The 22,715-nt window shown below is 39.6% G+C and overlaps 1 protein-coding gene across 1 annotated transcript in view; it reads left to right on the forward strand.

Moving 5' to 3' along the window:
- Positions 1-22,715, forward strand: part of FAM188A (family with sequence similarity 188, member A) — a 47,352-nt gene that overhangs the window by 17,447 nt on the left and 7,190 nt on the right. Inside the window, exons 10-12 of the mRNA XM_010154902.1 lie at positions 451-531; positions 20,257-20,329; positions 21,192-21,264. Coding sequence (XP_010153204.1) covers positions 451-531; positions 20,257-20,329; positions 21,192-21,264 — 227 coding nt within the window. The remainder of the gene's footprint in view (positions 1-450; positions 532-20,256; positions 20,330-21,191; positions 21,265-22,715) is intronic.

Genomic DNA, 22,715 nt, shown 5'->3' on the forward strand with positions numbered 1-22,715 from the left:
TTGACTGTAACTAACTGTCCCTTCATTTATTAAGTAACTGTCAGTTCTGAATTGATTCATCCCAAACCAGCTAGTAAGTCAAGTGGACTTGTACCTCACTGAGCAACCGATCATGGCATTGTTCAGCACGAGTTCTTACTTAGTTACTCGTGTACGGTGGTTGAAGCATGTCTCCAAGTTTGAAATATGGGATATTGTTGATACCACTTTCTCATTGGTGTCTTATTTCAGTTAATTATCATAAGCTACATTGTTTTCCAAGTCAAACAGGAATCGGTGATCAAAATTAGAATCTAATTGTTTTACACTGTTTTGTAATTTTCTTTAATGTTTTTTATTAGTTTTCAGAGCATTTGGGACTTCACTAACTAAATTGTCATTAACTTGATAACGAGCTAGGGGAGTTTTCTGGGTTTGCTTTGTGTTTCTGATTTTGTTGTACCTTTTTAGGTTGGCTCCTATTTGAAATCTCCAAAATTTCCCATTTGGATACTTGGCAGTGAAACACACCTAACAGTCTTTTTTGCCAAGGTATGTTAGATGTGATTTTTGATAATCTCAGGCAGATAAACAACCACTTAAATTCAAAGTTCAGATCTTGCTACAGTGCGAGTTTCATGTGGCTTTAATGTGAAAACGTAGTCACCAAACCTTTTCATCAAGCCTTCCCTTGAAGGCAGAATTGTTCAAATGGTTTAATGGTATCTCATAAATTTTAGTGAAGTCTTTCACTTCTCACTTAATTTATTGGGCTGGGGGAAGGGTAAGCTTTAGAGCAACATAATTGGGATAAGTACTGTCTTAAATTTCTGTAGCGCAGAGATAGAAAGGAAATACTTACACATAAGTTACCAGTTAGTAGTTTAATCTCTCTGACAGTCACAATTTTTAATCTATAACGATATATTTTTGTTCTAAATTAAAAATAGATATCAGGACTGTTATAATAACTCCGTATGTTTGTACTATCAGATAGACCTGTAATCTGTGTAACATATAAAATGCTTTTGAGATGAGATCTCAGTTTAAAATCTTAGACCAAATATTCTGAGAAGATAATTTCTATTTCTTTAGTTTTTAGTGTTTTCCTTAATTTAAAAAAAAAAAAAATTATACGACACTTGTTTGTGATTAAAAATATTTGTTGAAAGTTTAAATGGTACTTGCTAATATATTTTTTAGTGCTTATCAGGAATGAACTTTCCTGTACTTAATATCTTACAAATGAATGAATATTTTTGGTATAAATTTTGAAAATAAGTACTAGAACATATAACAAAGTTAAAGCTGTAATTTCTTGAGCTGTTGAATTTCCTGTAGGAAAATTTCTGCCTAATCCTTAAAGAGGACACAAAAACTAAGAGATTTTTATTACAAAAACAAACCCCCACAATTCACTGGAATTTGTACTGCTACATGTGTAACAGTATTTCTTTACCTCTGAACTTAAATTTGGAAAATCCTTTAGACTAATTGGTCTACGATGTGCATGGAATAGTTTCTGTCAGATTCTGATGCAAATGCTGTACTCGAAGTTCCTTGAATTTCTTGCATCTGATTAAATGCTTTCTTCCCTACTCCATTGTAATAGAAAAACCCTTATCCTCCTGTGAATGTCTGTTTTCTGTTCCCAGACATTCTTTCCTAGGAAAGTTTGGGGGTTTTTATTTCAACTTTAAAATATTATCCACGATTTTTCTGAATTATGCCCTTGAAGTCAGTACCTTGTCGTATGGACAGCAGTCTGATGTGAATAGGCATGACAGCTGTGTCATGCACATTAGGTGTACCTGTCCAGAATGTTAGTACACCTTCTAATGCATTGTGTCCACAGTGACCATTTCTAGGTAGAAATCCATTTCTAATGCTCTTTCTTTTAGAATGTTGAGGGCTGTTTGCTGGGTTTAAAGTAACTGGGCATCAATATCTGGTGCTTCAATACAGCTTGGTCCCTCTTTCTTCACTGAACTCCACTTAGGCTGTGGAAACCTTCAGCTTGTGATTGATACCTTAGGAACTTAAAAGCAGGAAAAAGAAGCAATGTAGGCTTGGCAGAGAATTTCCTAGAATGCTTTTTGATGAAAAGGAGAAGCTGGAGGTGTATTAAAGTTCCAAGAGTCCTTGCATATGGGCTTTGCATCTCTGACCTCCCCCTTTCTAAAGTAAAGGTTGGTGAACATTTCAGGTGGAGCAGAAATGTCAGCGGCAGTGAAAATACACACTGTGTCGGCAGTCCATTATTTTATCAGTTGAAGCTACATGCCAAAATCTACGGGAAGAAACTTGACTTCATTGGCAGTGGTTGGTCAGCAAGTTGTTGAAGTAGTGTGTGTAGTTGTCTAGGTGGTGCTTGATACTGGGGGATATAACTTCTAGCTTGATGTTGAGTTTGATTATGTGAGAAAGAAATCTTCAGAGTGGAAAGAGGAAAATGGGCTGTGGAGCCAAAAGCAGTGCAGATTAAGTTTAAAAAAACCCAAACATACAGCTTCAAGTCTTTGAAGCTGCATAAGATTTACAGGACCCTAAACCCTTATGTTTAAATAGATGAACATTAGGAAAATTATTAAGCAGAATCGTAGTCACTTTTGTCATTAGCTGATTAATTGGGCCAGGAAGCTGATCTCCATAGGATACTGTAACTATGGACAAGTAGTGTGGGGATATTAGGGAATGGGACAGAATCTTGGTTGCTACCTCAGGGGCTTGAGCATGGAGGTTCAACAAACAAAGGGTTTTACACACATTCTGCATATCACCCTACTCAAAGTTGGCTGCTGTTCTTTAGTAGTCAGCTGCTTCACTCAGATTTTTACGTTTTATGTGGAGTACAGCAGTAAGCATTGTCCTCCGAACTGTGGAATGAAAGATCATCCACCTTGCTTTTCTATCTCAAAACAATTTGAATTAAATACTCTGGACTCTATGGCTGTCTGCCAGAATGTATTTGCATTGCTCTAAATGTGGATCATTCTGCTGCAACTGTGACTTTCAGAGAAATGTTTTTCAGTCGTACTTCCTGAAATACGTCTGTCCATAGCTGCCATACTAAAACTTTCTAGATTTTCAGTGGATTTTAATGAATGAGCAAAATGCAGAACAGCAGCTTTGGGCTGAAGATCACGCTTACTGCTCCAAGTGAAAATAGAGTGAACTAAAATGTGTAATTGGGCTTAAGTTCTATTGTAACTGCTGCTGTATGAAATAGTCTTAAATAGTGACGGCTGAGTCAATTCCTAGTTTTAACAGAAGTCTGCCAGTGGGTCAGCGATTTTCCACATTACTGAAATAATAGCAGCTTTATTCTATCTGCATCATCTTCATCTCCACATCTCGATTGTCAAAACTCATTAGGTATGTACAGAAGCATTATTAGCCTTATTTTACTACTTAAGAAATAATTTCTTCCTTAAAGCAGCAATTTTGATGTAAGCATGTTTTATTGAAAAGCATATCAAATATCAGAAGTTTTTCTTTCTGGGACTTAGCTGGCCTGTGGCCAGCCAAATAATAATTTACAGTTCAATATTTTATAAGCAACCATACAGACACAAGTTGAAGAGCAGTGGATAATCTGTACGAAACATGGAAACGTGAGAATACTCATCATAATGTTTTGATCCACTATCACCCACCTTAGTGAAAATATTCTTTCTAGAGGAAAGCAAATAGAATCTGTAAACTTCTGAAATGCAGCTTCACCTTACATCTTCCTTATTTTAATTTCTAAGGTAGAATATATTGAGCAAAAATATTTCAGTTTGTTTGAAGATGAGTATGTAATGGACAGGCTGGATGAGGCTTTGAGCATCCTGGTCTAGTGGAGGCTGTCCCTGCCTCTGGGAGGGGTGTTGGAACTAGATGGCCTTTAAGGTCCCGTCCAACCCAAACCATTCTGTGATTCTATGGAGTTGGGAAAGACATACAAACATATGTATTACCTAAATAGTTTGTTCTTCAGAGCTCTGATACTTAGGTTTATTATAATATAGGAGTGAAAAACTTGTGTGAATAGTTGGGAGGGGGAGCAAATGTTAGCAAGGAACTGTAATTAGTACCAGCATATTTTCTTTCTTTCAATTACAACTGTGTGTCTGTAAGGCCAGAAAGTTGGTTGATGCTCAGCAACCCAAATTTAACATTTACTGAAGAAATGAGTGGCTGTTACTCCCAGTGGTCATGGACTCTGCATTTGCAGCAAGACAGATTTTCCCTGAATAAGTGAACATGTATGTTCTTCATAGGCAACTAAATCCAAGCAACCATCATTTCTGCCACTTACTGCCCTTCCTTCCTTCCTTCCTTCCTTTCAGAGAATAAGAAGACTTTTGAATGGCCTCAGGCCAACAAAAATAAACAAGGAAGCTTTCATTTCACACATTAAGTACCCTGCGTGCTCTGCCAGATTGTGCTAACGCAAATGGTTAGTGGTGTAAATGTCCCCTAAAAACCAACTTTAAAGTGACAGCCTTTTTTAATTTATTTTTCAATTGTATAGTAAAGAGAGAGAGAGAAGTGGGGCAGCTCTAAATTACTTACTGTAGGGATGTGATGCTCTGGATCAAATGCTGTATGGTCAGTTCTTGGTTATTTTAATGATACTGGTAACATAGGAAGTTACGACAAGCTGAGACTATTCAGAACTTTTAGGAATGTCAGAGTGTGATCAGACACTGTATTAAAAAAACACCAACAGGTTGAAATGTTATGTGAAATGAAACAAGAAAATGTTACGTGCAGCCAATGGGAAGAACAGCAGCAGGTTGCTAGCTCTTTCTAAATACTATCTGCTGACATGCAACCTCACATGGACGGGAAATCTGAATTCAGATTCTTTGGCAGTGAAAAGATATCATGGAGTTTGTCTGGTGACTTCAGGTGACTGAAACTGTCTGTGGGGACACTTTTGGGCTGTGTAGGTTTTTCAAAAATTCCCTTAGTCTGTTCCCAGGTCTTGGAGCACACAGGCCACAACAGAATCGGCTATCCATTTTCAGTTACAGCATTGTAGCATTTCTGGACTTGAAGGATCAAATAAGCAGAGGAAAATCCTGGCTGAGACATCCGAATAAGTTACAAATTACTGCTTTTCAAGGAAAGCGTGCCTGTTCTGCTGTGGTGGGACTGCACTTACGGTTTTGCATTACAGTTTTTTATTTGTCTTACTTTGATCACTGTAACCTGTTCTACATACTCTCCGGGCCTTTTTTCAGCATCCTTGATAGTGTTGTCTCTCAGAAGAAAGAACATTCACTTCTCTTCCTAAGCAATCTTTTTGATCAGAGTTCAGCAGAGGGACATCTGGGCAAACACTGACACTTCTATAGGAGATCCTGAATTTGGGTCAGTGGTGTTTACCAGAACTGAGCTAAGGGGGAGTGTTACTGAGTACAGCATTTAATCTCTGAACACCAACAGTGGCCAGGAAAGAAAATCGGATGCACCTGCAAAAATTCAACCTTTATACTATGTCCTAACAACTCTGGTCTCTGCAGAAGTAACCCATGTATATCCAGATAAATTATACTTACCCTTCAACTTACTAACTCTTCTACTTGGGGAAGGTAGTGAAAAATATCTATGCCCTTCCTTTTGTTTTTTTCTCCCATGACCAGTGATCAGATTTTGAAGAAGTCTTTCTTCATCAGAGTAGAAATCAAAATCAGATTTTGAAGAATTCCTCTTCAGGAACTGGTTACAGAGTGTGTGGTTTCAGAGTCTTTTGTCTCCATAAGTAAGTGGATTTGGTTCTGGTTGAGACAGTCTGGATATGTAGTAGAAAGAATATGGATGTGTGAGACAACTGCAGAAGTAACTTCTGGGCGAAAGTAGAGTGTAAATTTTCTGTGTGCTGGTTAAGAACAGGGAGACAAATGCTGCACTGTTCTTGACAGTAGCTTGGACCTGGCTACCTCAGCAGTGAATCTTCAAATATTTCTACTAGCTGTTAATTTAAGAGCTCATTTCTGCAGGAAGAGACCCCTTTTTGAAATGAATGTTAGAGCAGGCTGTGTCCTGTGCCATCTGTGGGCTCCCAAGTTGAATTGAATTTGCTCTACTGGTTGGTTTAAGCTTCACAGCATAAATGCTATTGCTAAATAAATTTTAATTGTTCTGAACAACACAGTAGTACATAAGGGTTGATTTGTCCAAATGTTTCCTAGTAGAAAGGCTGAGTCTCTTTAGAATAATGGTTTTGTAGTTGGAAGGGGGCACCTCAAAATAAAATACTGCTGTAAGCTGTGTACCCTGTTCTAGCTGTGCAAGATCACAGAACATAACTGTGAAACCATATTCTGCTCTTTTGTGGGTCTACTCAAATTTTATTTTCAGATGAATTTGTTCCCGCTACAGATGTTTGTTTCTCTCTATGAACAGGCACTTCTGTGCAGTTTCTTTGTTTATTGTTCGTTTGGGAGGTTTTCTATGGGGAAACTTGTGGGTTTTTTCATTCATGTGAGTGATTTTCACGCCAGCATTATCCAAGTAAATTCTAGATTTTGTCTAAACTTTTCATTGTAGTAAAATAGACATTACATGTGATGCAACAGTGTGTGGTGGCATGTTTGTTCTTAATGAAGCAAATTCATGACATCAATTTACCTGAAGTTATGGTGGCTTTATTTTCTCTAAAGATAACGAATCTGGAACACTGTAATTTATAAAGTCTCTGTATTTCTATTTCTCCACTAGAAATATAATTTTGGCTTTAAGTGGAGACAGCTTTTGTGAGAAACTTTGGCCATCATATGATTTTTGGCTTTGCTCAGGAGAAAGCAAATTATCCTCTTATCTTCCCTTTTCCCACATTGCTGGAATGAGCAGCCAACTGTGAAAATAAGATGCAAGGAAAAATCAGATCTCTCTGTCTCCTTTTAGTTTTTGATGGTCTGTACTTCAGCTGTGCTAGAAGAATTTTTAAATAGTGAAGAAATGAAAGCTCCTCAGAGTGGCTATACCAGCTTTCTACAGGACATGTTCTTTTTCAAGTTTTGCACAAGGTTTGTGAGAGAAGAAAAAGGTTTTGACACTCCCGGACATCCTTTCAGGCCTTCAAAATGTCTTGGAGAAGTCGGGACTTCCAAGAAGAGCAGAGATGTCCAGAGGACAACAGAAAGTTTGAGTGGGAAGATTGAGGTGTATGTGTCTTTGGTAGGCAGGTGGGGCTGATCCTGCAGAGCTAGATGGTTAGGACTCGTAGATCACTGTGCCATATGAAACCTAGTAATGGATGTTACAAAGGCCAAATCATATTCTGATGCAGTAGACTTGAACCACTGTGGTTATGACATGCATCATTACATTCTACATCAAAGAGAGTCAAGAGTCTGTAATAAAATTTTGGGGATTTTAGCGGGCCTGACTTGGATTTTCTGATTTTTAGGGCCAGTGATGCAGGAACATCACTTCATCTTCCAGAGTCAGGTAGGACTCTAGTGACTTAGGATTTTTGGGTCTTTCAGGTATTATTAGAAGGACGGAGTGTGATCTGAGTCCCTCGCTGACTACGGGCAGCTCTCCATTCTCCCAATCCCTGCCCTTGTCTTCCGGGACTTTTGGGGGTACGGCTCGTGCCCTTGCCAGTGAAGACCGAGGCAAAAAAAGCATTGAGTATGTTGAGGAAATTGTATGTGGAAAGTGTTAAAGAGCATTCTGGTGGTCTTCCAGTTCCTGAGGTTGGGTGGAAAAGAAGCTGATGTCTTTGAACACTGAAAAAGTGAATCTGTGGGCAGTGGTAGGCAGTTTGACAACTTGTGGCAAAAACTGAAGTGACAACATTTAGGAATTAGCTGCAGGTCCTGTAATGTTTGTACTGCTCCTGTCAGAATTGCTGTGCATCCCACAGTAAGGAGTAGCAATTATGAAGACTTAGTGCTCAGATCATAAGGAGGTAACTCAGGCATGAGGTTTTGCATTATTAGTTCTTAGAGTCGAGACGTAGAAATTGTAATGTAGAGGTCATTATGCTGAGAGATGTAAAACTCTGAATGTTAATGTAACCAATTATTTGGGATTTACCAACCTGAAAGAATTGTATTCACTGTGTTTACCCCAATTCTCTGACTAATTTCAGCCAGTTACTCAGATCTGTATATTCCTCTAAAGTTTTAGAAAAATGTTAACGTTTATCCCGTTACGTACAGCTTTCACAGTGATCATTTAGGGTCATTGTTCATGGTTGGCTGATACAGACCATGAAATGTAATTGTATATGCCCCTAAGCAAATAAGCAAATTACTTCCTTTTGGGAAAAGACTTCTCATCCATCTGTTTTCTTTCAGAGGGGGAGGTTCAGGTTTTATATATGAAGTAGTTGAGAGTAGGGCTGCTTAGATGGTATCACTTTTCACGTGTTTATTTGAGTTGTTCCAATTTTTGTGTCACTGAATTCTTTCTCCTGAAACATTAACACGTTTTGATACTGGTTTGTGCTGAGGTAGATGAGAGAATCGCTCTGCACTGACTTCTCGCACACTGTTTCCAAGCCTAGATGAAAACTTGTAAAATGGGCCAGGAGGAGTAGTTCTAGCAGTTCCAATAGGAGCCTCTGATCCAGCAAAATTTAGATCTAAAAATTCAAAATAAAACACTACCACTTGTTCCATGAGATGCCCTTAGGAACAAAGAGGGATTAAAGAAGGAAGGAAAGAAAGCCATTGAGTGAAGAGAACCTTTTCTGGAGCCACAAATAAAAAATGAAGGGATTTCCATGAGCTGCTAAGCTCTCAATTTAATATATTGTAGGAGCACTTCGGAATTGGGAAACTTAGAGAATATGCTTAAGTAATGAGCATAAATATCACATTAACCACTTTTAGAAAAATTACATTCAGACATTTCAAGTCTGTTTTAAATACAGTTAGGAAGAAAAGTGATTCTAGTAGTCAGTTATTCAGTTTTCCAACTTCCTAGTTCCCTTCAAAGTGTGTGCTCTGTTTCCTTTCCATCTGCTGAGTTTGCACTTCAGCTGGTTAGGAAACCGACTTCTGTCAGATATTTACAGCTTAGCAGTCGGCTGTGGGAGGACACTTGAGACCTAAGTGCAGTCATCTCCATGAAATGATGTTTTTCCTCTAACTGAAATGAGAAATTGTTTCTGAAATGGAGTTAGATATATTTTTAGCGAACTAGATCATAGCAGTGAACGTGTAAAACACCTCTTTAAAGCAGTGTAGAAATGGTGGGTCGTTTACTGTCCATTTGTAGACAGAGCAGTCCTGAGGAGTACTTTTTGTTTTTCCTCAGATTAGAATGAATGACTTTCCTGTGTAAACTGGAATTGGGGATGGGAAGGTAGTGAATTGGGTCCTACTCCATAAGAGTACCTGTTAGCATCTAGAAGTCTTGATAGCCACCTGTCTCGGGAAGGAGGGTATGAGCAACATCTAGTTTGTTTGTATGTGTGTTAGCCTATCAAATAAAAGGCTGATTTTTAAAGAAACAGAGTTTAGGTTTTTATTTCTTTTTAGCAGTATGTGCAGAGTGGCTTGCAAATAGTAAACGCATCAAAGACATTGCTAAATGCAATTGTATCATTTATAATTCCCTGTATCAAGTAAATTCTGAAAGTCAACATACCTCATAGAAACAAGAGCTGAGAACATGATTGTATGAGTCTGTATCCCTTTTAGGTGTGAAACCAATGTCTATTCCAGTTGATACATTAGTAAAGGTTTGGGGCCTGAGTCATCATGTGACGGTTAGTTACTCTGTTTTTTAGATTTGGAGGAATAGGTATCCTGGCTCATTATTAAAATATGATGAATAAATTGATAGAGTCTTAAAAAGTATTGCAGTTTTAAAAATATTGGTCAGATTTGTATTTACAGAAACATGTTGCATAAAAAAATTGTTATTCCTAATTCCAAATCAAGTGAACAACAAAATGCTGATGGCTTTTTCCTCCATCATTTGCTTCTTCCTCTGGTCAGGTACCATGGCTTTCCAGGCACAAGTCCTACTCAGTTCTGCCACAATTATCACTTCAGTTCCATTTTCAGCTATATTAAACAGTGAAGTATTATTTGTGCTATTGCACAGACAGCAATGCACTGAGATACAGCCATCCAGTGAGAACTGCCCTGGAGTTTTCTTAAACACAGCATTTTTAATATAATGTGCTCTCATATATTGCATTACTTTTTTTTCCTCCTGGTCATGAAGCATATCCACTTCACTCGATGCATTGACATTTACCAGTTGCTGTCTTGATTCTGCATTTGGCACGTGCTACGTTTGCAGCTATTCCAGTCTGCTGGTAATGTTCTGTAATTAGGTATTGTTTATATATATGTCTTCACAGACCCCTTCCTTCTGTTGGGTCGTTGCTACTGAATATTGTGCAGCACAACTTAGAATCCTTCAGTGTCTGATGGCTTCTGAGTTGTGTGTGTTGATGGTTAGCTCACAGTAAATCTTGGCCTGAAAAATGCAACTCTGCTTCAAAAGCTCTTTTCTCATTTCAGTGTTTATACCTTGGCTTTTTAGTGTTTAAAATGATTTTACACTTTAGCCTTCTGAATGTATTTGGATATTTTTCAAATTTCCCCAAAACAATAAAACTATCCATTTTATTTGAGGGTTCTTCATGGTGGAGCAGGTATTATTACACCTACGTCTATCACATCTACAATATTTGTGAGCAGATGGAGGCAAGAGGCATAAAATTCTCTTTTATTCCCTTAAAGACCTTCTAAAGTCTTTACTGTCTTCTTTCATATTCATAGCAACTTTGTTGTGTACACAATAACATCTTTGATTTCTTTAATTAGGCAGCTCTACTGTCCGGTTAGGATATGTGAATGGATGAATTAAAAGTCTAAATATGGAAGGAGGAACAAAAATACAGAAGGCTGGGAGGGGGGAACGACTGTGGTGGAGGAAGTTTTTAAGTCCTCCTAGCAGAGGTGAAACACAGTGACATTGCCTTAATCGTCTGTTTTATTTCATCCCTTATGTAACAACAGTAAGTCAGTAGGTGATCTGAATCATACTTTTTTTTTGTTTGTTTCTAAAATTGAAGTAACTTCATATCAGTTTTTAAGTGCATTTTTTCCAGTGTTGTTTTGAAGAACAAGGGTATGAAAGAAGGGTATGAAATATTCTGTCGTACTTTCTCATTTTAATTTGTATTATAGGGAATCCAGTGCTATTTTTCTCTACTGATTTGATAGCTGAGCTTTATATGCATATACATTTATATGTGTATTTTAAAAATAACTGGGTTGTGTTACAGAAGGGTGCCAAAGTTGTGATTCTGAGACTTGCATAAGTTAAAGATGCTTTGGTGTGGAAATGCTGAGACAGTGTGGATGTACTTAGAAAAAAAGTTCAGTGTTAAGGAAATATGTAATTGGTGTGATGTGAGGTGGGCTTTACTGTGTAATACAGCTTTAAGGAGAAAAATATCACAACTTTTGCATTAATTAAAGGAATAAACATATGGTTTTTCACAGAAGCTAATTGCTCTATTCTGCTACTACCTGGAATACCTAATTCAAATGTGGACATAAAAGGTGATACACATTTTCACATAGTATAGAAACAGTAGAGTTTGTGAGTATTTAGTATCTTCTCCATACGTGTATCAACACGTGCACATAAAGATTCCCAAACACACTACTCAACAGTACAAAGTAACAGTGGACTACGTGGCGTTATTACTAATACATTGTTTTCTTAGTTTCTTCCTTACATTTCACATGTAAAGCCATATTACTGTTAGAACAATTAAGCAGGCTAATAGTTGTCCTTTAGAAAGAAATTTGTCAAATTTCAGTTATAAAATAATTTATCTGGTCCATTTTCAAAAACATTTCATCCTTTGGGATTCAAGCAATCCAGGGAGTTTTCATCATCCCCAGAGAGAATTACATGGTTTAAGTGGCAAACTGAACACTTGAAGCTGGTTTCCAATACTCAGTACTGTGAGAACTGAGAGATGGGAATTTCTGCATTAAATCTTCAGTGGCTTTGAGCTCTGCTATCAAATGTTTCTGTCGTACTTGCTCTTTCCCCCCCTCCTTATTGTACTTGCCAAGTAGAATTAATATGTTAATGCTCACCACAGGTTGTATGGCAAATGCTTTGTGTCTGTAGGCTGAAATAGTCTTAGATATAGAAATAATACTTAATAGAGATAGCAATTTTTGTTTTCAAGTAGGAAAAAGTAGCATTGATAATAGAAGCTACTGTGCATCTTAAGTGAATTATAATGTGCAGTTTTTGGGGGTCATAAACCATGGCATTTGCTCACTTCCAGTTTGGTTCCTCTTAGGAATAAAGTTTGTTGTTTACACAGCACCGTATTCTGTCCTCGGGGGGGGCGAAAAAAAAATCCAAATATGGCAGACAACAGATGATTTGAAAAGTTGTCCTTTCGGATGAAACTCATGGCTGGAGGGTAATATGTAATTTAGTGATTAGATAAGAACTCCAGTAAACTCAAATTTGCGGACTCCTGGTCTGTAATTCCAGTAATGTATTTTTGCTTTCAAAACAGACTTTGTTCTGTTCTGATGAGCAAAGCAAGTTAGCAACTGTGGATAATAATAATAATAAAGACAACTATATACCTTACATACCTAATTTTTATTGTTTTACAGTAATCACTTGTAATCTGCCCTTCCAAACAGGGAACAGGGTGAAGAAGCTTTTATTATTTTTACGTGTCAACAAGTGAATTGTTGCCTTCTTGTAATGTTTTGAACTAAAACGCCAACATCTTTGGCAATGTAATTGTTAAACATGTATTCACTGTACTTTGAGTTTTTCTTATTTTTTAAAAACTGCAGTGCTGTGGCTTTTTTTATTGGCTGTCTCATTAAACCATCCTCTCCCACAGGAATGGAGCCCATGCTGTGGTTTCCATCGCTTAGCTGAGTGCCTGCTAAAAGCCCCGCTTTCCAGATGGGTAGGCTGGCTGTGCTCACTGTAGCTGTCTCTGTTACTAAGTCTTGCTCTTCAGCTTGTGTTTGCTTTTCTTCCACAGCCTCACCCCACCCTTGGATCAAGCAGGCTCCCTTTGCTGTCTGGGTAGTATGGGTGAAGGTGAAAAGGGTTTGAAGTAGTCATCCATATGTAGCTTTTCATTCTGCCCTGTTGAGAACTCCCTCCCGTTTGCAGTACCAGCGAGGTGCTGTAGGTACGGCACAGTAAGGGCAATCCTTTCGCTCTTAGTCACAAGGCAGAGTGCACCTGGAGACAGTTTGCTTCCTTTCATCCATTTCTTGCTGAAACTTACTGCATTCCATTAACGTTTCTCCACCACCAGCACCTCTACCCCTGGATGAACACTTTCAGATAAACTCTGCCATCTTTGTCAGTCTGAATTACACATTCTGTATGTTATTTTCTGACCCGTGATAATTCTGCTACCTTGGGGGTGGCATGATTCCTTTTGTGTCTTTTCCCTCTCTCATTCAAGGAAATTATTTTCTTTTGGCTTTTTCTGAATCCCAGATAGACCTAAAGCCCCTCTTCAAGGCTGAGGAGGGTACAGTATATGATCTTTGACACCTGCCATTCTGAAGCAGAAACAGTTGTGGCTGCAGAGCTCAACGTCAGTCAAGGACCTTTTCTTCAGTTCCTCCATATACAGTTCTCAAGCAGGAAAATCTCTTACTCTTTCAAGTATTCTGAAGGTGTTTTGCAGGTGTTGGTAGTCTTTCAAACTACATTCATGGCAAGTAACATCAAATGCCTTTGTATGGACTTCGCAGGTGAGGGCCCTAGGATTTGGTTTGCTTTGTTGCCACAGCACAGTTCTCCAACTCTGTCCCTTTTCAGGAACCCTTCCCAACACTTTGCCTAAACTGACAGTAGATGCTATGTTGGTGAGTATTTTTAGAACCAGTAAGTGGATACCTCAGCAGTCTCAACATCTCTTCAGTGGGGCCTAAGAGAAAGCAAGACCAGTAGCCTTTGCATACTTGTTCAATTCTGTGTATGATGATAATAACAGCTTCCCATTAAGGGAATCTGAAGGGTGATCTTAAGGATGATCACTCTACTAGAAAGACCTACAAGAAAGCGGTTCTTTAATTTACCAATACCTAGGTTCTGTTTAATCTTCTCAGTCTCAGTGAGAATCAACAACTAAAATTTATTTCACTTCAAGACTTTGAACCTATTTTTACTCCTGTAGTGATGATAGCTTTCCTGCTTGTGAACTGATTCCAGTCCGTGTTAAATTTTATTCTTTGGTTCACTTCCTAGCCAGTCTCTGCAAGTAAAACGGTATCTGACACCTTTAGGACACATAACCTCAATTTGTATATGCGGTGCTACATGTAATGCTTCTGCTCCTTGCCTCCAAATAAAGCTGCATTCCATCTGTTCTCCCGTAGCTGATTTGTTATTTCTCAGGCTATAAAGAGCTTTTCATCTGACTTTGGTAGCAGGATCCCTTCACTTGAAGAAGAAACCACCCCTGCGTGTCTCTGTCCTCTGGGGTACTGACACTGGATGTGGCTCTTGTGGATCTGGAGATTTGTTGCAATTGGATTACAGCCACAGGAGGACCTGACGCTTCATATTCCTACTTCAGAGCACTATCCGGTTTGAAATGCATTCTGGTCACGTGTCACAGACCTACTCATCCAAATGCTAACGATACAGCTACACAGTGCATCAGTAGGATTGTGTGAAGTGTCTTTTCTCTTTCCAAAGGTAATCTCTGAAAGAGCCCTCCTGACGTTAAAATAAAACTTCTCTTGAACCATCTCCACGGTGAGATTAAGTGGATGATATTCCTGCCTCTACACCATTCATCAGGTGTTGCTTGGGTAGTCTCACAGCATTAGGATTGATCTGAGTTTTCTCTCTTTACTTCCCATACTGTTAAAAACTGCCACTTCTTTCTTAGTTGTGTTTCTGATGGCATGTGTGGTTGAAGAGACAGATGTATTTCACCCAGTTTAACTTGTCCCTAGACTCCCACTCTGAGTAAAACAGAACAGGGCCCCAGTGGTTTTGACACATTTGGGGCACTTTTGTTATCAGGACCTCGGTATGTTGACCAGAGTCCACACCGTTAAATCTGGACCAGGAACAGTGATTTGAGCGATCTGATCCCTCCAGACTCAAAAATCTTCACACTGGATTGTGGATGGCTGTCACTGAGTGAGGACTTCTGTTCCTCTCCAGCATAAATGATAGGAATGTGTCAACTCTCTTCCCTCCTCCTAAGTGGATCAAAATTTCATCTTACTTTGCCTGGGAATCCGTTCCTTTCACATCAACTGCAATTGTTTGTGAATATTCACTTCAGTTGACTAAAGGGATAAGCAGAAGTCTGTACTGGGTGACCCCATTATTGTACTCGTATTGGGCCTATGCTTTGACCAAATGATTGTTTGATTTCTGGTCTGGTCTCTTTCTGCCACCTCCCTCCCCAGCATCTGTCAGAACCTTCACCAAATGTTTTGCCATCTCTGAAGCCCCCAAGACTGATGTGAACCTTAATAAGGCAACGTACTTTGAAGAAAACTAAGGTTGCTCCCCTGGGTAGTTAGTGAAACAGTACAAGTGTGCCAAGTCCTGTTAATTTAGAACTCCATATGTAGTGCATCTAAATCAAAGGATGTTGTGTAAGAGCAGACCATCTGCAGCCTGTCTTCCAGCAGCTTGTCTCCCAGACCCTTTCTCAAATGTTTTTGGACTTTCCCTTTCCATCTCTGCCTTGCACATCTCTTTCTCCCTCTCCCACACATGCAAATAGCTGTAGTGACCCACCCCTCGTTTCCTCCAATGGTCCACCCGACAAGAGCCAGGCATGCAGTCGCATGCCTGGACCGTGCCAGTGGTGTTTGAATGGTTGGCCGTGAGCACAGAGATGCACAGCCAGGTTCTGCCTTCCCTCGCTGGGGAGTGGGAGGTGGGGGGGGCACACAAACCTGCACGGTTCCTTCCTGCCTGGCTCCCAGTTTCACCGACTGGTCATGAGACTCCGTTCCCTCTGTCAGATCAAACTGAAATTGGGGAATGGATTCAGAAGTCAGCTAGAGAGATGGGAATCGGTCTCAGAGATCCCATCAACCTTGTTTTCTTAGGAAAGCATTTTGGAAAAGTTGCTGGCTGAAAAGCCCCTGACCACAGCATTGAAAAATACACGCTTTTCTCTCTAATACAAGAGTGGGTTAAATAATCTTCATTCTTGTAGATCTGATTAAATTATAGCAAGGTAAATTGTTGATAAATTATCAGTATTTATATACTGTCTTTAGGCAATTTTTTAAGAATAAAGTCAGTACTACAACATGTAATTCCTCCACGTATCACTCCACAGTGGTAGTGTAGAACTGTAAAGCCGTCCATATGTGAACAGAGTTCAATTTCAAGGGCAACAGGTCTTTCAGGGTGGCATCTTTGTAGAAATTCGTAGCCAGAATGTCAGTGTAGCTTAGCCGTTATGTTCTGCTTTTGATTTGTAGAATGAAAACTTGTGTAATGTTTTCATTAAAACTTATGAAGACTATTTTTTGCCTCTGAGGGTAAACATGGGATCTTAAAATAACTGGCACTACTGATGAGAATAACTTTTCAGAATAATATAAAATGGCTTGTTTGTGTATTGCAAGAGCCAACGAGTTAAACATGATTTTTGGGACATGTTGTACTTATTATTGGAAATAATTATTATAATTGTTGATGGGATTCCCTTATATGGAACTTTCAATGCACGGGATACATCAAAATACAATTCATAAGGCTGAGGTGGGGGATATATTAGGTTGATATATCAGCCTGGGCAGCTGAAGTACATTTTAGTTAGCTGTTTGTCACTTTTTCAGCTTTGCTGCCTGAACAAAGTATGTTACTTTTTTTTCCCCTAGATACAAATATATGGACTAGTTGAACTTCTAAAGTTTTCTGGAAAGGAATTACATGCTAAGTTCAGGAATGCATAGGATCTGCATATACAGCACTGAAATCTTGCATTTTTTGCTATGTATAGGGTAACAGTCTCAGTGAAAGGTTAGCATTTTGAAGATGGCGGGTGAGGAGGGTTTGGTCAACTCTCCAAGGCTGGTAACTTAACTACCTTTCTTCCTGAAATTACTTCCTTAGGGCATCAGTAACTCACATCTAATGAATAAAAACTGTTAATATGTAATAATTGGGAGGCTTTACCATATTTAAAAGTTCAGTTGCAAGACATGAGGAATTTTCAGTACTGAGTAATGCATCCAGTGACTTATTCTCTAGGCTATTCCTATGTACACATGCACTGAAATAACTAAGGACCTGAAAAATTAAAATGCCAACAGAAATACATGCTATTTGCAATTAGACTATAAAAAAAAATTGTTGGTAGTTGCAGGAGACTTACTTTTTAAAATCTGGTTTGCATCACGTGAAACTGGAAAGTGCTGCATTAAGAAGATAATTTGGCAGGAGGGAGGACAAGTCAAATGGTAGTCTTTTTTCTTGGATTACATTCAGATTTTATGGAAAGAACTGCATACTCATAAACTGAAGTAGAATTATGTAGTTTGCATTTGAACTAATATGCCTGTGCAGTTGGAAGTTACTTTGGTGATACCCTTCCAAACCATGGAAATTTTAAGAGTTCTCCCTTGTTATACTGTGTCCATGAGGTGCTAATTCAAAAATAAGAACCTACCATAAAAATATCCCTCTTTAGAGTTAAATCCTGAATATAAAAATCACTGGTCATTTTGTTGTTAATAAGCTCTATATACTATGGCATCACCTATTTTAAACCGAGAACTAATTGCAGTAGTGTAGCTGTAATTCACTGATAGTGAAATCTACTCCTGCTTAATGTATTTTATACCACCAACACCCCAAAATGAAACTTTTCCAATTCTGGAATATTCTAAATTATTTAAGAGTTAGTCACATATTATCAAATCTAAGTGTATGTGTAGAATAGAATAGAGTCTTTCAGTTGGAAGGGCCCCACACGGATCACCTAGTCCAACTACCTGACCAGTTCAGGGCTGGCCAAGTTAAAGCGTGTTGTTAAGGGCATTGTCCACATGCCTCTTAAACCCTGACAGGCTCAGGGCATCGACCGCCTCTCTAGGAAGCCTGTTCCAGTGTTTGACCACGCTCTCGGTAAAGAAACGCTTCCTCATGTCCAGTCTAAACCTCCCCTGGTGCAGCTTTGAACCATTCCCATGCATCCTGTCACTGGATACTGGAGAGAAGAGATCAACATCTCCCACTCCACTCCCCCTCCTCAGGAAGCTGCAGAGAGCAATGAGGTCGCCTCTCAGCCTCCTGTTCTCCAAAGTAGACAAGCCCAAAGTCCTCAGCTGCTCCCCATAGGACACTGCTTCCAGCCCTCTCACCAGCTTTGTTGCCCTCCTCTAGACACGTTCAAGGGCCTTCACATCCTTCTCCAGTTGTGGGGCCCAGAACTGCACACAATATTCGAGGTGAGGCCTCACCATTGCTGAATACAGTGGGATAATCACCTCTCTTGACCGGCTGGTTATGCTGTGTTCGATGCACCCCATCTTTGCCCCCTTGGCTGCCAGGGCACACAGCTGGCTCATGTTGAGCCTGCTGCTGACCAGCACCCCCAGACCCCTTTCTGCAGGGTGCTTGCCAGCCTCTCCCAATTTATGCTTGTGCCAGGCATCACTCCGTCCCAGGTGCAGAATCTGGCCTTTGGGCTTGTTAAATTTCATCCCATTAATCATAGCCCAGTGCTCCAATCTATCTAGGTCCCTCTGCAAGGCCTCTTGTCCCTCGAGAGAGTCAGCAGCACCTCCCAGTTTGGTGTCATCATCAAACTTGCTAACGGGGCATCCAACTCCCGCATCCAGATTGTTGGTAAATACACGGAACAGAACTGGCCCTAGAAGGGAGCCCTGGGATCACCGCTAGTAACCACTCACCAGCCCGACGCAGCCCCATTCACTACAGCCCTCTGAGCACTGCCCAGCAGCCAGTTCTTCACCCAGCACACCGGGAACCCGCTCATCCCACGGTTGGATGACAAGTCCAGGAGGATGCTGTGAGGGACGGCATCAGAAGCCTCACTGAAATCCAGAAAAATTACATCCATCCTCCACCTTTCCTTCACCTGCTGGGTATCCATAGAAGGATATCACATCGCTTAAACAGGACTTTCCCTTTGTGAACCGACGATGACTCTGCCTGATCCTTGCATTACCTCACATGATCCATCAGTGTTACCCATTATAACAGAGTATTCACTCAACAGCTGCACATCTTCGTACGTCATTCAGCATCATTAAACTAATCGTGGTGAGCTGCAGATGTTAATAAAGCAGGTTTAAGGTTATTTGGAGTAATGTCAGTGCTGCTGTGTGGGGGGTTGTCATTACCGTTCATAGCATAGCAGGTAGCGTTACATTTTCACTTTGACAGGAAGAAAACCTATAGGTGAGGTATTGTGAAATGCCATGTTTCCCTTCAAAAACAACATAGGTGATCGTGAATTTGCAAGAGGTGATGTAGGATTTAAGTACTCCTGGCAAACAGGTTTTGGAGCTCTGTTTTGGAGTTTCATGTTCTATTTGAACATCAAGTCGTTGTATCTTTTTAAACTAAAGGTGTATTTCTTACCCTTTAGGCCACCTGTCATTCCTCAATAATAACTTAACAGTTCCACTTTTTTTATAATAATGTTTTTGGCATAAAACCAGAGGGATATGCTTTTTGCTGGTTTTACACCAGGACATAGGCACGTGCCTCTCCACATGTGTTTTGGGACGCATGATTGGGTTTGAGATTTTCAAAGTTGCGGATAAGTAAAAGCGTTAAAATAGCCACGATTGAAATTATACTTGTTCATGCAGCTAACAAATTTGTGTGCTGCCATGCTGTGAAATGGACTTCAAAACATTCTCTCACAGGTTTCTATCTAAACAATTCTTGTATGTTTCAGTATATGCACACTACACTCAGTAAATTTCACTGGTACATGTTTTCCCTTATACAGAGTGATACCATAAATCTAAATCTCCACATAATGTGTGTAGTCTCCAAGTAGCTTTTGTGCCACAACATCTGAATGAAGGGACTTCCATAAAATTTGTCCAGAAGTTTGTGGAATAATCTTTAACATATTTCTTGATTGTTTTACATCATTATCAGTAATATTGCTAAATTACCGCGTTTTTTCTTTTGTATTTACATTTTCATTAATTTAAGGTCCAAACCTGTGAAGTATGGCTAAATATTTCCTTAGTAATCTGTATCTGAATTAACAATATTCACAAAGTTTTCTTTTTTTTCCTTTTTTTTTTCCCTAAGGATATGGCCCTTGTTGCTCCTGAAGCGCCTTCAGAACAAGCTAGAAGGGTTTTCCAGACTTACGACCCTGAGGGTAAGGGCTGTCCTTCTTGCTGAAATAAGATTTTGTAATCAAAGTGTACTCATTCAGCAGAGACCGACTCCAAACGATAATGACTTCCTGCACTGTGTAGGGTATCTCTTCAGAAATAAGACTGTTATTTTCTGAATTTGTTCCAAATACTGCACTTTCAAAGCCATTGTGCTTTCCATGCCAGGGTAACATGCTGTTTACACCTGAGTTGATTAAGAGAGGAATGAAATACTTAGTAATTAAGAAATTTTCAGTGCATTAGTCAACCTACAAGTGACATGAAGAAATTTTCTGAGAATTCTGTAGTAAGGGAAGTTGAGTACAACACTGTGCAGTAGGAAGTAGAGTTCTCAGAGCATAAGCTTTTTAACTTTGTAATGTTGTTTGTAATTAACATAAAGCTTAAATATAATTTGGTTTCTCTTATATTTTTATAAAATCTGCTATTATTGTATTCTTCATGAAATTCTCTTCTTGAATCTATGTGGCATACACTGAAAATTTTCTTATGTTTTGGAGAACAGCAGGTCTAACATTCAGGTAGTATTTTAACTAATCGAAAGGGAAGAAATGTACAGTCAATATCCCATGGTATCACACAGAGATTGCTATGAAGGCATCGAATTCTTAGCAAGCATTAAACTTCAAATTGGATGAATGATAAACCCTGCACTTTCTGTATTGCACTCTTTCTTGAAGTGGAAGGGAAATGTTTAAAAACCATGTCCCTTCTAGAACCCCACCATTTCCTTGCAAATTTTAAAGATAAGGATACGCATTATTTGTGTTTTTGAATAAAATTTGTACTCCTGGAAAACATTTTGTTTCTTTTCCTAATGAGAAGCTTTTGCTACTTCTTCAGATAATGGTTTTATACCTGACACTCTGCTAGAAGATGTAATGAAGGCTCTGGATCTTGTTTCAGATCCTGAATAGTAAGTATCATAAAATTTAAATACTACAGAAGTATCAATTAACTACATATTAATTGTAATTTAGGGTTTTTTCTGGATTCAATTAACCACATATCAGTTATAATTCAAGGGTTTTTTTCTAGATTTTTTTCCTAGCTTGCATTTTGGGCACAGAGTGTTATTTTGAAGTGTTTAAATCAGCTTTAAATTAGATGGGATAAATTAAAAATAAAATATTTATAAAGATAAACTTCGGTAGTGATAACTAGAAGCCAAAAAAATCCTCAAACCTACTGCATTACTAGACATTGAGGAGATTATATCTCTCTATGTTCATGAGCGTGAAACTGTGGCAAAAGAGCCAAACATCCAGGGTGCACAGAGGCAGATTAACGCTGGATCTGTCGACAGTTTGAAGCTGAAACTGCTGCAGTTATACTTTTGTTTCCACCAACACTCAGTACCTTGTAGTGTTTATAACTGTCATTTGTTCCCAGAAATGACACCTTGATTTCTAGGATTAGAGATAAAACTGACAAATGAAAAAGGTAATTTATTTTAGATCGTATGTGGAGCAACAGGACTAATACTCAGTGGCAGCAGTCAACCTTCTGTGTCAAAGCTTACCACGTTTTGCCACTAAAAGCTTAACCCAGAAAGGAGAGTTATGTGCTGGAACTTTTTTAAGTCTCCAGAAGATGGTTCTGCTCTTCCATAAGCATATGATCTTGTTTACTGGGGTCTAAATCAGTTGCTCCTGTGGAGACTGCAAGTTTACTTACTGCAGCCTTCTGAAATTCGATTGTTGCCATTTTCTGTCCTTTCAAACGTGACCAAGTACAACAGAGTTTACTGACCTGCTCCAGTGCTGAGCTGCTGCAGTTCTCCACTTGGAGAACTGGCTGGATGGTCACACTCAGAGATTGGTGGTCAATGTCTGAGTGGAGATCGGTGACGAGTGGCGTTCCTCAGGGGTCGGTGTTGGGACCGGTGCTGTTTAACATCTTTGTCGGTGACATGGATGATGGCATTGAGTGCACCCTCAGCAAGTTTGCCGCCGACACCAAGCTGTGTGGCGCGGTCGACACGCTGGAGGGAAGGGATGTCATCCAGAGGGACCTGGACAGGATGGAGAGGTGGGCCACTGCCAACCTCATGGAGTTCAACAAGGCCAAGTGCAAGGTCCTGCACCTGGGTTGGGGCAATCCTAAGCACAAGTACAGGCTCGGTGGAGAATGGATAGAGAGCAGCCCTGAGGAGAAGGACTTGGGGGTACTGATGAGGGTACTACTTCATCTACTTGAGGGTAGATGAAAAGCTGAACATGAGCCGGCAGTGTGTGCTGGCAGCCCAGAAAGCGAACCGTATCCCGGGCTGTATCAGGAGAAGGGTGACCAGCAGGTCGAGGGAGAGGATTCTCCCCTTCTGCTCTTGTGACACCCCACCTGGAGGGCCGCCTCCAGCTGTGGAGG

This window comes from Eurypyga helias, unplaced genomic scaffold (assembly GCF_000690775.1).
Source record: "Eurypyga helias isolate BGI_N326 unplaced genomic scaffold, ASM69077v1 scaffold16447, whole genome shotgun sequence".
In the NCBI taxonomy this organism is placed as follows: Eukaryota; Metazoa; Chordata; class Aves; order Eurypygiformes; family Eurypygidae; genus Eurypyga; species Eurypyga helias.